The sequence below is a fragment of the Zootoca vivipara genome, chromosome 12 (genome assembly GCF_963506605.1).
Source record: "Zootoca vivipara chromosome 12, rZooViv1.1, whole genome shotgun sequence".
Lineage (NCBI taxonomy): Eukaryota > Metazoa > Chordata > Lepidosauria > Squamata > Lacertidae > Zootoca > Zootoca vivipara.
In genome coordinates this window covers 47,090,948-47,103,765 of record NC_083287.1, presented here as the reverse complement: position 1 = coordinate 47,103,765, position 12,818 = coordinate 47,090,948, and the positions used below count along the sequence as shown (strand labels likewise).

The 12,818-nt window shown below is 40.4% G+C and overlaps 1 protein-coding gene across 2 annotated transcripts in view; it reads right to left on the bottom strand.

Moving 5' to 3' along the window:
- LMBR1 (limb development membrane protein 1) overlaps window positions 1–12,818 on the bottom strand; it is a 67,260-nt gene that overhangs the window by 8,271 nt on the left and 46,171 nt on the right. For both annotated transcript variants that reach the window (XM_035129041.2, XM_035129044.2), the window contains exons 10-16: window positions 9,395–9,475; window positions 8,220–8,296; window positions 7,556–7,633; window positions 6,613–6,686; window positions 6,226–6,316; window positions 4,266–4,332; window positions 270–431 (exon numbers count right to left, since the gene is read on the bottom strand). In XM_035129041.2, the coding sequence (XP_034984932.1) occupies window positions 270–431; window positions 4,266–4,332; window positions 6,226–6,316; window positions 6,613–6,686; window positions 7,556–7,633; window positions 8,220–8,296; window positions 9,395–9,475 (630 nt within the window). The remainder of the gene's footprint in view (window positions 1–269; window positions 432–4,265; window positions 4,333–6,225; window positions 6,317–6,612; window positions 6,687–7,555; window positions 7,634–8,219; window positions 8,297–9,394; window positions 9,476–12,818) is intronic.

Here is a 12,818-nt window from a genome sequence, read left to right as displayed (position 1 = left end):
GCCTTGAGCACCACTTGACGGAAAGATGGGATAAAATCAAACAAATAAATTGTTTTCTTAAAAGGAATAAACTAGGTGAACTCAACACAGAACCACTCACCACTTATGTCTTTTTATACCAGAGAGGTGGGCATCTTGAGTTGTAGGTTTCACATGAAGGAAGTTAGAAACCCACACCAGGCAAATTACTCTCCCTATAACTCTAGAGGGATAGTTTAAATTCAAATTATGCACAATATGGCTATCAAAAGAAAGAGAACAAATGTTACCTAATGCTTTGAGAAGCTCCTCTCTAACTGCAGAGGTGAACTTTCTAACCAGACACAGGGTTGTCACAATGGCAAAGAGGATATTGTAGGATAGCACGATGTAGAAATTTCCTAACCAGTTAAACCTTCCAAAGTCTCCAAGGAGATCAAACCTGGTAATACCTGCAGGGGGAGGAGAATGTGACATAATTCAGAAAAGCAAACGAATGAGGGTGATATCTAAGATTGAAAAATGACCTCCAAGTACTTTAATTGAAATAAATTTTAAAAATTGTCCAGTAGCACCTTAGGGGCCAACTACGTTTGTTCTGGGTATAAGCTTTCGTGTGCATGCGCACTTCTTCAGATACACTGAAACAGAAGTCATCAGGCCCTTATATATAGTGGAAGGGTGGGGTGGGGTTTTTCTCAGTAGGGTAGTAGGAGATGGTTGATTGGCTCAATGGGTATGGTAAATCTGTTGACGACTGTTAACGACTGCAATTAGTCCTACAGGAAAAAGCAAGGGATAGGATGCAGATGACCAAAAATAGCTTTAGCATATGTAATGAGACAGTAATCCAATATCTCTATTCAGACCAGACCAGGTCTCTCCATAGTTTTCAGTTTAGTAATAAGTTGTAATTCAGCAACTTCTCTTTCAAGTCTATTTCTGAAATTCTTTTGTAATAAGACAGCTGCTTTGAGATCCTGTATTGAATGTCCTGGGAGACTGAAGTGTTCTCCTACTGGCTTCTCTGTCTTGTGATTCCCGATGTCAGATTTCTGTCCATTTATCCTTTGGCGTAGGGTTTGGCCTGTTTGTCCAATATAGAGAGCTGAAGGGCACCGTTGGCATTTGATGGCATACACAATGTTAGAAGATGAGCAATTAAATAAACATACCTGAGATGGTATGTTTGATGTTGTTGGGTCCAGTGATTGTGTTGTCTGGGTGTATGTGGCAGCAAAGTTGGCATCTGGGTTTATTTCAGGCTCTGGTACCAGTGTCCATGTTAAGTCTGGTTGCTGTATTATTGTGGGTGAGGAGTTGTTTAAGTTTGGGTGGCTGTCTGTAGGCAATGAAAGGTCTTCCTCCCAGAGCTTGAGAAAGGGAACTGTCGTTGTCTAGGAGAGGTTGTAAATCTCTGATGATGTGTAGAACTGTTTTAACTTGGGAGCTGTATGTGATTACTAGTGGTGTTCTGTTATTTTCTCTTTTGGGTCTGCCTTGCAGCAAGTTCTCTCTGGGTATCAGTCTGGCTTTGTTGATCTGTTTAACTTCATCAGGGGGATATTTTAGTTCCAAAAAGGATTGCTGTAGATCTCTTAGGTGAGAATCCCTGTCTAGAGTTGGAACAGATGCGGCTGTAACGTAGAGCCTGGTTATATACAATTGATTGTTTGGTATGTTTGGGATGGCAGCTGGAAGCATGTAGATATGTTTGTCGGTCGGTTGGTTTTTGGAATAAGGTGGTGTCTATGCACTCATCCTGTATTTTTATAGTAGTGTCCAGAAAATGTATTTCTTGCATAGATTGGTTCATTGTTAGGTTGATGGTGGGGTGAAAGTCACTGAATGTTCTAATACAGATCATTTTACTTTCCCATTTGCCATTCCCACGATGACAAGAGCCCTCCTCATTTTATCACCCAGAAGCCTGCTTTACTCATACTATGAAAAGCTTCATAGCATCCAATGTGGTGCGTTTTGAGATTCTGCAAAGCACCACATGACTCACTGTACCCTAATGCACTCCACTAATCCTGTTTGGACAGCTGTGTATGTGCATTTTGTTAGCTGTGTTTTAACTGTTCATCTTTGCAGTTTGAGCCTTCCTTTTATCTCTATGGCAAACAATATAGGAATTTCATTTGTGTCCCTCAGCAGGGAACTAGGGAGTCTTGCCTTTAATTTGCTCTTGTGTGCATGTGCACACACTCATTTTTCCCCTGATTATATTTTCTATAAGAAGGTCATCTTCATGCCAATTGACAATGAACATAAGGTTTTCCCACCACCCTAGAAAGCCATGAGCAGCAAAAGATCACAGACCTATTTTTACCCCTCATATTTTTTTAGGCTGAAACACCCAAAGGCTGCAATTACTCACTTCATTATTTAAATGAATGTGTACTAAAAGTTAAGAAAAACTGCTAAATTGATGAGACTTTCAAAAGTGGTTTGTGGAATAGCACATTAAAGGGAAAATATGCCTCTAGGCATGATCAAACAATTGAAAGTTCCTCAAGTAGCTCTTTCTAGGTTGTTAATGCTACTTTGCTTAGGTTCACCTCGTTTTCTCTCTACTTACCTAGCACATGAATACCATCAGTAGTTATGACAGAAAAGCTCATATTTGCTAACTATTTATAGAGGTCTTATTTATTTATTTGTATCCTGCACTTCTGAAATGGTCTTCAGAATCTAAACATTAAAAGAACAATATGGTGCCAGGCAAGTCTCCTGGAGGAGGATATTCCAAAACGAGGGCAGTGGGGTCCCACAACTAAAACTGCTCTTGTCCTGTTATAAACCACCACACCTCAGAAGGCCAGGAAATCAGGAGCAGAAGCTCACAAATGATAGTTTCTGTCACTGCACTGCAACCATGAAAGGCTTTAAAGGGCACCAAGACTTTGAGCTCAGAAAGAAGACTGAGAACCACTGCAGCCAGTCTACCGGTAGCACAGAGGACTATGATCTCACACCCACCCCAGTTAGCCTTGCAGCTGTAATCTGAGCTACTTGCAATTTCCAGACTGTCTGCAAAAGGCAGCACAATGTACAGCCCATTGTAATAGCCCAAGTATATTAGTTTTGTTATCTGTGGCTGCAACTGTTTTCCTTTTACCACAATGACAAGATCATTTGTGTTATGAAACAGTCTGTGTGGCTTTTCAACAAGACCACCTCACTGAGGTTTGTGGCTATGAAGAAACCTGAATCTGGATTTTCCACAACCGACTCCAGACCTATCCATTGTGCTTCACTGGCCTCCAAACTGCATGACTGCATTCTTGGACATACCGGTACCTGATGGTCTACATTCCATTTGACTTCAGGACTAGTTTTAGCACTGAAACTAGCTTGGTTGCCCTGACGCCTGAAGGACACAGGCGTATGGCCTTGTTACTACTGCTAGACCTCTCAGCAGCTGTTGATACCATCAATCAAGGGCAGGCTACTCAGCTTCAGAACTGGGGCACTTTGAATCAGTTGCTACATTCCTATCACAGAGGCAGATTTCAGGTGCTGGTGGGAAACTACCACTGAGCTCTGTGAAATTTAGATTACATCTGTGTTTTAGGCTTTTGCTGTCCTGTCCTTTTACTGCTAATATTTATGCCTTTGTTTATTTTTAATCTTTGCTAGCCACACTGGGAGGGCAATTTGCATGAAATCAGGCCATAAAGTCTGTGCACACATCAACACACACAAATCCCAGGGTTTGTTGGTATAAGACTCTTACTGTCTGTATTTCCTCCTTGCATGAAAAAAAACACTACACGGAAGGCAAGGGTGTGCTACCAAACAAATATATCCTGACTTTTCCCAGGGTCTTTCCTCTCAACCAGGCATCCCCAAACTGCGGCCTTCCAGATGTTTTGGCCTACAACTCCCATGATCCCTAGCTAAGAGGACCAGTGGTCAGGGATGATGGGAATTGTAGTCCAAAACATCTGGAGGGCCAAAGTTTGGGGGCTCTGTTCTTAACTCTGCCCTTTAGGGCCTACCACCCAAGCCACAGGCTTACAAGGAAACTTAGGCATTGCTGCTTGTGTTTCTGGAACCCCAGCAGTAATGCTCAAAGTATGGCGCTGACATGGGACGAATGATCAGAGTCTGCACTGGCTTGAGAGCTCCAGCAAAGTATGTTCAGAAAGCTGAAACATGAAAGACTAGATTTTCTTTCCTGAAAATATGACTGAAACCATTTACTGATCTGTAGGCAATGACACCAAACTACACACACCTCAATAAAGAGTTCTCTAAAAAACAGAAATAAGACTTACCCAGTGTCCTTGACATAACTGGCAAAGCTGAACTGAGGACTAAGATCGAAACGCAGTTCCCAATTATCTGTTTGAACAAAAAAATGTTTTTCAATATGATTGATGAGTTCTAAGTCTACCAAGTAAGGCACTGAAAACACACCCCAGCTTCCTCTAATTTGATTTTAAAGTCTGCCCGCCCCTAAGGTTAATGTTTCCTCTGGATTTCTCCAGGATTGCTGTAAGGCAAGTGTTCCCAAACAACTCAAGTCTCCTCTAAAAATTCTTATATAGACCACAAGGACTTCTGAAATTGGCATATACTGTATCATACAAACACAAAGAAAGCATACTAAGCCCCCTTTTCTGCCACAGATGCTTTTTAACATAAGAGTGAATGTTATGTTGGCTTCCCAGGTACAGAGATTCCAGCCTCTGTGCATCCAGAACAGCATTTGGTCTCTGTGTTGAAATGAGCAGCAGGCTGGACTTGCTATTTTTGGTCCCAAAGGAATATGAATGCTGGTAAGAGATGAAACCGTAATGGGCATCCTTCTGTGTGCTGAAGCAGGGGGGACGGGGCTGAAAGAACACTATACAAATCACTGTATAGTTTATGGCATTTAAGGCCACTTCTAGAAACACTTGCTTACATGTTCAAGATTTAGGGGGTTATTCAACACAGCATCAAGGAGACTGTTCCATCAATGCAAACATTTCTTCCTGCCCAGCAAAATGATCTCCCTTCTCCTTCCCCTGCACACTGTTCTTGGAGCCTCCTGACCATCCAGAGCAGATTTGAAGGAGGCACAGCGGGAAAGAGGGGGGAAGCCCCACTACACTAGAGGGTGTCCTTGCACTGGCTTCTGCTTATGCAATGGGTAGTTGAATCTGACCCTCGCACATTAAACATGGATTACACAAATGTGTGATGAGCTCCTTTGGACAAAGGTAGAGTGTATCAATCTAATAAAATAAAATGTTAAGCATTATATAGTATAGATGGGGACTGAACCTTACTGTTTCCTTTCTTCAGTTTCACAAAGGTATGAAAAAACAGCTGCCCTTAACTTCACCTCTGGTTACAGAACTTGCTCTTTCACATTTCACAGTGCTTGTGCAAGAGATGTACCTAATATCAGTATAGCACTATTATATTAAAACTTTCCAAAAGTTTTCAAACTCTCTAAATACAGTGTATGTAATTGGCCCACAAATCATTTTTCTAACATGCTGTATGTGAAGGGGCTGAGCAAAAAATAATAATACATTTTTAATCAAGGATCATCTATAGTTGTTTACTTTCCCACTTTCAAGAATTGCTTGCAAGATGAAAGCAAATCTTTTTCCCCTCCTCTAATTCCTTGAATACAAAAAAGAAAGAAAGAAAGAAAGAAAAAGTTAATGGCCAGTAGGTTTTCAGTTTAAATAATTTTGCTCTGTTTGTGGGAATGACTTTTTAATGTGTACATCACAGCACTAGTTCTTGTAAAGCCACTATAAAGTTCTGGAAAAGTCAAAGTAGCCTCAGAATAAAAAGTGTTGCTGAATACTGTATAACTACTTCCTATTTAGTTATTCAATTTGAATTAATTTGCCTGCATTACTTGTAGCAACCAAATTCTTTGCATTTCAAAGAAGCTCCTAAAGTACAGTTTGCAAAAGTTACTCATTAGCAATACAAGGGGGGAGGGAACCCTTCAACAGATTTTCTATGGCTAGTTAACAAGCTTGGCCATTCCAGCACTTTACAAGTGAATGGACGCCATCCAAACTAAACAGGACAAGGCTTTTCCTTCCTTCCCCTCCCCCTCAAGACTATTCAGGGCCTGGAAAAAATCTTCTAGTCTGTTTACGCAACTTACAAACACTAATCACCACAAATGAGCCATTCAGAACAATTACCATCTGTGGGAGTCAGGTGGAAGAAATGGGCAAGCAAGAGGAGGGAGACATCACCACCTCAGACTTTTTAACCTACCTTTGTCATCGTTGTGTCATCCTTTCTGGGAGTGAAATCTCCAAAAAAGCGTAAGCTATAGAAGCCAACAACCGAAGAGACCATTAGATAGCTGTGAGAATCAAGGAATAAAAGAACCACTAAAGAATGCCGGTTTCAGACTTCTAGAAGACTTAAGCACCACAAAGGGAAGGGGGGCAGAGAGAGAGAGAGAGAGAGAGAGAGAGAGAGAGAGAGAGAGAGAGAGAGAGAGAGAGAGAGAAATAACAACCACTTTTGAGTGCATGGGAATGGCTGGCCTGTCATTTTCTCTCTTCTAGGCAAGTGTCTTAGTAAATTAACAGCGTCCCAGAAAATTAGACAGAGTACTTGTTAACAGACAAGAACGCCTACTGAAAGAAAGGATACAAAATCAAAATGATCTCGAGTGCTGCTCCCACAAAACCAAATGTGGACAGAGAGGCATTTCCTATGCCAGGGCCCTGCAAGATTTAAGAAATAAAAGTATTACACAGAGAGCACTATTATTTTTCTGCCCATAAAATCTCAAGTGCATTGGACAGAAGTACTAAAAATGAAGAGTTATGAAGCATCATTTTCTGATAATCTTCTTACTAAGCTAATCCCTAGCCATTAATAACCGCACACTATCAAGGCTGAAAACATGAGCCAGACATTCCAAAACATACAGTAATTATTTTCCATCCATATGAGCTACGTTAGAATGCCAGTGTGCACATTCAGAACAAATATTGAAATGCACAAATAATTTGACGCAAATAAAGGGAAACCAGCAGCTTGCCTTACTAGCTACTGCAATCTCAACAGTAAATGCAATTCTTTCTAAATCATGCTCCATGTTTAAATAGAATAACAGAAAAGTCACAATATAACTAAGATATATTTAAAGAAGGGTAATTGTGTAAAAAACTGGAGCTTTGTTCAGTTTTGCTGCTGATGTGATCCCTGTTGCTTTAGATACATGCCACTTTGAACAGCTTTCCCCACCAGCAGTGGTGTTAATGGTGACAACTAACAGCTCTGTGCATTATTAACTTGTACACATATGCTGCTGCTTCAGACATTGATAATTGAGATTGTTCCTTTTAAATATGTTCCACATGCCAAACAATGTGCGAAGCACACTTCACAATATGAAAACTTGAGGTTGTGTGACTGCTATTAAACTCAAAGTCAGGGACAGAATTCATACTTCTGAACACAGGTCTCTTAAGGCTGCAATTTTCATGCCCACTAAATTCAATGGCACCTTTCCAAGTAGGCATGTATTAGATTGTGCTGTCAATGTGCCTTTTGCTGGTGTTAATATCACAAAAGAGTAACACTTTACCCTTGACCCCTTTGGCATTGCAGTTTCGTCAACTAGCAGGCAAAGAATATTGCAAGCAACCAAGAGGACAGAGATTGCCTAAAAAAGAAAAGGAAACATCAAGTCAAGAAGGTTCAAAAATGTTTGCTGTATTTCACACTGATTACCATTTCTGAGGAATCCCCCTCTGTACTGGAGAAGAAAATTGAGTGCTAATGGCTTAGGGCAGTGGTTCCCCCAGGGTGTGGCCTGCCACACTGGTGTGGCAGGAGAGGGTGGCAAATGCGGCAGGAAGATTCAAGGACAATCAAAGAAACATTTAAACGTTTCAGTGTAGTATAGTATCAAATCACATCAATATAATTGTGTTATACTCTCTGGATGTTCCACAATCATATTATAAAGTAGTTGTGTTCTATGTTATAAATCAAGCACGAATAGGAGTGGTTTCTTTTTGTTTTCTAATGTACTTCTTATCAATAAAAAATTGGTGTGGCACAAGGAAATTTTCATTCTGGAAGTGTGGCCCAGGCCCAGAGAAAAAAAGTTTGAGAACCACTGGCTTAGGGAGACAAAAACAGCTCCTAATTATTTCTGTTACTCAGCTCACACACGTACATGAAAAAGATCACTAATCTCAAAAGGACAGATGGGTTTTAAGCAATGGAAGGAAATTACAGCTTACAGTTTCAATTAGCAGCAGGATCATTACAGCTGGATACACAAGATTCCTCTCCCAAGCTGAAGCCTTTTTCCGTCGTTCTTTTAAGAGAAAAATAAGCAAACTTGCTATATTAGGGTGTTCAGAGACAAACATCTTTTCCTATTCTGAAAGTAGAAGTTCTCTAAGATATAGATCCACCACACTTAACTAAAAGCAGCCCCGATTAACATTGTAAGCAAGACTACTGTGGAATTCCAAGGACAACTTCCTAGCCTACCTCTGGTTTCAGGAGCAATTTATAGGTCAATTGCCCTATCCTGCCAGGCAGTAAGTGGCACACACATAATTGTCCCTAACTATGACCAGGCAAAGTATTGGAAGGATTCGTTTTGGGGACATCAACCACCTGCCCATCTTTCTGGACTGTTTTATCCAACAATCCGGCTTCACATATGAGGAAGTACTTGGAACATTCAAACATTCGGCTCCCTGCAATGGTACCCTTTTCACTACAGATTACATCACATGCAAAAAGCTTATCAAAAAGAGCTAACATCCCATTGACACAAGAATGTATATGTGATTTATTTCCTCTTTTAATATATTTTTACAAAAGCATAGTCAACCCATGGAATTTGTTACAAGGTGTGGCAATTCTCACCAACTCAGGTGGCTTTAAAAAGTGATTAGACGAATGCATGGGAGGATAAGGCTTATGATGGCTCCAGGACCAGAAACAGAATGCATCTGAAGACCAGCTGGTAGGTAGAGCAGCAGCTACTGCATTCATGACCTATTTGTGGGTTTTCCAGAGGCATCTATGGGAATCAGGGTGCTGGACTACACAGGTCTTTGGTCTAATGCAGTAGGGTTCTTATTTCCTTATCTTGTGTGACTATAACCATCCATCATCAGATGGGATACTTAATTTTAAAAAACAACTAAAAGCTATTATGTACATATTTACTGAGTCCCATCAGGGAAAAGGACAGGGCATAAATAAATCAAAACCCATTTACAGGACTGCAGGGTTTCCCCCCATGAAGTGTGATGTTAACAAAACCTATTTACACAAGAGAGCGTCTTGGTAATAACACCTGATATGATAAGCACACACAATTCTAACACCTCCCAGAAACAGTTTTAAACTGAACTAACACACACAGGGAACCACAGAAAAGGCCTGATGTAATTACCCAATTTTGTCTTCATACTCTTCACTTTACTTAGTTCCTGCTTCAGCTGCTTTGTGTTGTACTCCACTGGTGAAGACATCCCTGTTCAAGAAGAAAGACATGGCCACTTGGTTAGGACTACTAAAACAAACCTGGCTGGATTATAACGGTGCAATAGAAGCAACTGTGCCAGTCATCTCTTCCCCCCCCCCCCCCCGGTGACTCGCTAAAATGTATAAAGGCAGAAATCCAATGTGTTGGAGATGCAAAAAAGAGGTGGGATCCTATTATCACATGTGGTGGACTTGTGGAATGATTAAGGTGTACTGGAATGATATATATGAAGAATTTAAAAATATATTCAAAATAACCTATAAGAAAAAATCAGAAATATTTTTATTGGGTATACTACCCCCAGAATTCAAAAAGGAAATAAAAACACTGTTCATGGATGGTCTGACTGCAGCCAGAGTTCTTGTAGCAAGAAAATGGAAAAGTGAAATACTCCCAACAACTACACATTGGCAGATATTGATGATAGACGGGTTGGCAAAATTGACGGGTTCGGTGCGTGGAGTAGTGAAACAGAAAGTATCAAGAGAGTGGATTATATATAAAGAATATATAAATCTTTATTATACAAACAATTCCATATTTGCTGAACTGGAATGATATTTGTCAAGGAAAAACAAACGAAGTACTTAAGGAGGGGGAGAAGATACAGTAACAAAAACCTGTATAAAAAAGTAATAAAACCTGTATAATGAAAAGGATTGGAAGTTCTATAGGTATAATTTGGAATTAACACTTCGGGTGTGTTTAAGTTTTTCCTTGTATTCATTTTTCTTTATTCTTATTCGTATGAGTCAAATAGAATGTGATTTTTTTTATTAAAAAAAACATTTTCGTACATTTTAAAAAAAACTGCACCAGGGCCCATGCCAATAGGGGCCCAAGACTATGAGCTGAAGCTGCTAGCCCTCCAAGTAGAAAAATTATGAAGCAAAATGTGCAAGCAACCTTCTAAATGATTTCTGTGAGAAGACTTACACCGGCTGCTGCCAGCTATGTTTTTAGCCAATGAGTTAAATCAGAACTGTGACTGATGAGTTGTTTGAATCCTAGACTATCGGGATCCTAAAGAGTTACTGTTTTTCTTTCTCTTTCCTGCTTTTTTCTTATTTTCTAGGCCTTGGCATTTCCATTGCCCTTCCTTTCTTTGCAGAAACCAGGATGCACCTTTCCTGCAGTGGTCCATCTGCAAAAATATAAATTGTCCTTTGCTTCCACATGGAAAAAGGCAAACACCTCTTTAACCATTTTACATTAGGAACAGAACCATAGGTCACAGGTGGAGCATAATGTTTGTATGCATGGGGTCCCAGGTTCAACCTCTGGCATCACCAGTAATGAGGATAACAGCACAGCTAGGAAAGTCCTCAAAGAGCAGCTGCCCCTTGGAGCAGAGAAGAGTGAGCTAAATAATGGGCTACCCTGGATAAAGGAAGCTTTATTTATCAATACAGGTGTTTTGATGCTCACCAAATCTCGCTACATCTACAGTAATTTTCACATCAGTGTTAATGGGAAATACATCAAATCTTTAATATTTACACTGACGCATAAATGACAGGTCTTACAACTTCCTCCGAGATGATAACAAGGCAACACTAATCCCAATATTTTGCCAAAGAGCAAGGCAACATTTTAGAGCAATCAAATCAGAACTCTGAAAGACAGCACAAACTATTCAAAGCACTACAGCCTCTCAACTTCATTTCAAACAAGCACAAAAGTTTAATGTCTGCATTGTCTAGCCAATAAATCAAACTGGTAGACAGAACATGTCCAGGCTAGTCATGAAAAATTAGAAGGGATTCTCCAAGAAAACCACAAAGCAGCTCATTTAAGGTCAATTTAACAGTATTATTTTGTTTTTCTTCCAGCCCCAACATAATATTTCAGTACCTCAAAGGAAATTGTAGGAGTATCTATTTGCATTCCCTGTAGGTGATTGGCAGTTCAACACCAATTAGTTCAAAATTACACTGTTACTAGTGCGCAATAAAAACAACACCTTTCATCTTTCTTACATAGGTCAGAATACCTTCAGAGCCAATAACTTTGATCAAATAAGCATTTTTGATCCTGCCCCACCCGTCTCCTTGGATTCAGGAAAACTAATAGCTCAAGGCAACTTTTTCCTTTTAATATAAAGAAAGTCCTAGCTTTATTCTTTTGGTGTAGGAATGATGTGGGTATTGAAATACAATATGCTAGAAACACTTCTGCCAACCCAGTCTCTTTCGCAAAAAGAAAGTTTAGGCAGATCATCCATTGCAGGGATGATTTCCTCACCACCAAAAAAAGCATATGGGGAAAATAAAGTTATATAAAATTCACATTTTATAAATTATAAGTGTTTTAATGACTGGCATTACCTTAAAAGGGCATTTTTAAAAGACATGAGATTAATAATAATTTAGGTTTTTTCAGTTTGATTCCTAGAAGCATTCCTAGAAGCATTCCTAGAAGCAAACCGAAATGAAAATATTGCTGATTCAGATCCACCCTCTAGGAAATTATGAAGATTATCGCTACCAAAGTTTCTCATTCTTTGCAGGATTAGAGGTAGCTTCCATAGCCCTTCATTATGCTAGTACCTGAGTTTCTGCCAAAAATGTGATTAACATCTGTTACAGTGGTACCTCGGTTTGCATCCGCAATCCATTCCGCGGAGGCGGTCGCTCACCGAAGCGGTCGCTCCCCGAAGGCACGCTTCTGCACGTGCGTGAAGCAACGATAGAGCACTTCTGCGCGCACACACGCTGCACAGATCGCTTCTGCGCATGCACGAGCTGCACAGATCGTGTCTGCGCATCCAACGCTGCGGAACCCGGATGTAAACACTTCCGGGTCTGCGGCAGTCGCAAACAGAGGTAGACGTAAACCGAGGTTTGACTGTATATGTGTGTCCACACTTGCAAACAGGTGCTCAATACTTCCTTGTTCAGTATTTGTTAATTCTCACTAGCATACAAAGACACGGTTCTTCAATAGGTATGTTTGTTTTTCTTGGATAGATTAGTGGGACAAGCGAAGGTCCACAGCACCACTGAGTCGACTGCCCCAAAGACAAAGGAAGATTCTGAAATGGTTCCATGTTTAGCCCAGGGAATTTTTATTTACAGTAGGCAGTGGAAGACAGGAGTGCCTGACGTGCTATGGTCCATGGGGTCACGAAGAGTCGGACACGACTAAACGACTAAACAACAACAACAATGCTTTTAAACACACAAACCAACTAACCTATTCAAGAAACTGAGGAGAACATTTTCTGTTTTGTGGCTGCAGTTCCAACACCTCCAATCCTACACTGTTGCAACTGTGGATAAATAGGAACTGCAGCTTGCCACTCCAAAGCTGTTCTTTGGAGTTCTTCAGG